The sequence below is a fragment of the Octodon degus genome, unplaced genomic scaffold (assembly GCF_000260255.1).
Source record: "Octodon degus isolate 3935 unplaced genomic scaffold, OctDeg1.0 scaffold00005, whole genome shotgun sequence".
Taxonomy (NCBI): Eukaryota; Metazoa; Chordata; class Mammalia; order Rodentia; family Octodontidae; genus Octodon; species Octodon degus.
The window spans coordinates 13036438-13037947 of NW_004524581.1; the positions used below are offsets into that span (position 1 = coordinate 13036438).

The following is a 1510-nucleotide window of genomic DNA, read 5'->3' on the forward strand; positions in this document are numbered from 1 at the left end:
TGTCAGGGCTCATAGCTTGTTTAGCTCCCATCCTGTTTGCCCTTGTCTGTGAGAATCATCTTCTAGGCCTGGTGGCCACCATCAGAAACTAGGGTCCACTCATGGGGTTGCTTTCCTGGCTTGCCTGCTTCCCACGATCCCCAGCGGCCACCCTACCAAAGCCGAGAACAGGGGGCGCCCGCGCCCCGGCCTCCTTGACTCCTAGGGGTCACGTGGGGGCACGCAGCGCACCGCGGTGGATGCCGGGAGCGCGGTGCGCAATGGCGACGCCCAGCCTACGGGGACGCCTAGTGCGGCTGGCGAACCCGCGGAAGCCTACACTGAAGCCCAACAAACCTCTCATCCTAGCTAATAAAGTTGGAGAACGGCGCCGGGAGAAGGGCGGTGAGCAGCGGGAACCCGGGAGGCCCCGGAGCGGAAACCGGACTGGGGAAGGGACGGCTGGGACGGTTAAGTCTCACTGTGCCTGAAGGTTGCCCAGTTCTTCCTCTGCAGAGGCGACATGTATCACAGAGATGTCGGTGATGATGGCTTGCTGGAAGCAGAATGAATTCCGCGACAGTGCGTGCAAAAAAGAGATCCAGGACTTTTTCGATTGCTCTTCGAGGGCTCAGGTGACGGCTACTGGGGTGCATTCGCAGGAATAGAAAGGGGGATACAATTTATGGTTCCTTCAGCCTTCAAGGTGACAGGAAAGGTCCCTGTTCGTTTGAGGACCACTTCACAAAAGCACAGGGGTGTGTTTTTTTTCGGCGGGAGGGAGGTTGGTTCAGAGCCCTGCTATGTAATTCAGGCTGCTCTTGAACGCACCTTGTAGCCCAGGCTGGCTTTGAAATTGTAGCAGTCCTCCTGTCTTCAGCCTGTCGAGTGCTGGGATTACAGGCAAGGGCCATTACACCCTGCGATCACACAGTTTTTAAAGGCTGTGTGATCTTGACCTATTTATTTCACTTCTCTGTACTTCAGCGTTACTATACTTATAATGTGAGGTTAAAGTAATACTCATCAAAGATGAAAACAATAAATTAATATCAGTGAATTAATACGCTTAGAATTTTCTGAGTATCAAATTAAGTAACGAATGGGAAAATTACTTTGACAGATTTAAATTGCTGCTCAAATAGTTGTCTGAGGCAGAACTGAAGATAGTGAAGCTATCTAAGAACAAGTGAGTTTCTAGCCTTGATTTAACTGTTAGCTGGCACAGTAGCTTCAAATCATACATGTGTAGGTTGCAAGACCCTCTTGTTGAAAAGGACTGTTAATGATCCCTCCAGACTGGTAAATATTTTAGTATGCTTTAGAGATTCTAAAAACTATGGGTCTTGGGGCGGGGAGATGGCTCAGTAGAATAAGCGCTTCCCTGGCAAGCACAAGGGCCTGAGTTCAATCCCCGGTTCCAAAAAAAAAGAAACACGTATGGGTCAAAAAACAAACAAACAAACCGGGGGGTGGGCAGGGAGATGACTCAGTGGGCCCTGACAAGTGCAAGGGCCTGAGTTCAATCCCC

At 50.7% G+C, this 1510-nt stretch overlaps 1 protein-coding gene across 1 annotated transcript; it reads left to right on the plus strand.

Annotated features, from left to right (window-relative positions):
• Positions 1–221: 221 nt before the first annotated feature.
• Positions 222–750, plus strand: Chchd1 (coiled-coil-helix-coiled-coil-helix domain containing 1). Its single transcript, XM_004624384.2, has 2 exons — positions 222–384; positions 496–750. The coding sequence occupies exons 1-2, from the start codon at positions 240–242 to the stop codon at positions 645–647; spliced, it is 297 nt and encodes a 98-aa protein (XP_004624441.2). The 5' UTR covers positions 222–239; the 3' UTR covers positions 648–750.
• Positions 751–1510: the final 760 nt, after the last annotated feature.

Bases quoted from the DNA above. Each gene is read 5' to 3' on its own strand.
- Chchd1 (XM_004624384.2), top strand. From the start codon at position 240: ATGCCGGGAGCGCGGTGCGCAATGGCGACGCCCAGCCTACGGGGACGC. The intron at 385-495 runs GTGAGCAGCGGG...CTTCCTCTGCAG, and splicing joins ACGGCGCCGGGAGAAGGGCG to AGGCGACATGTATCACAGAG.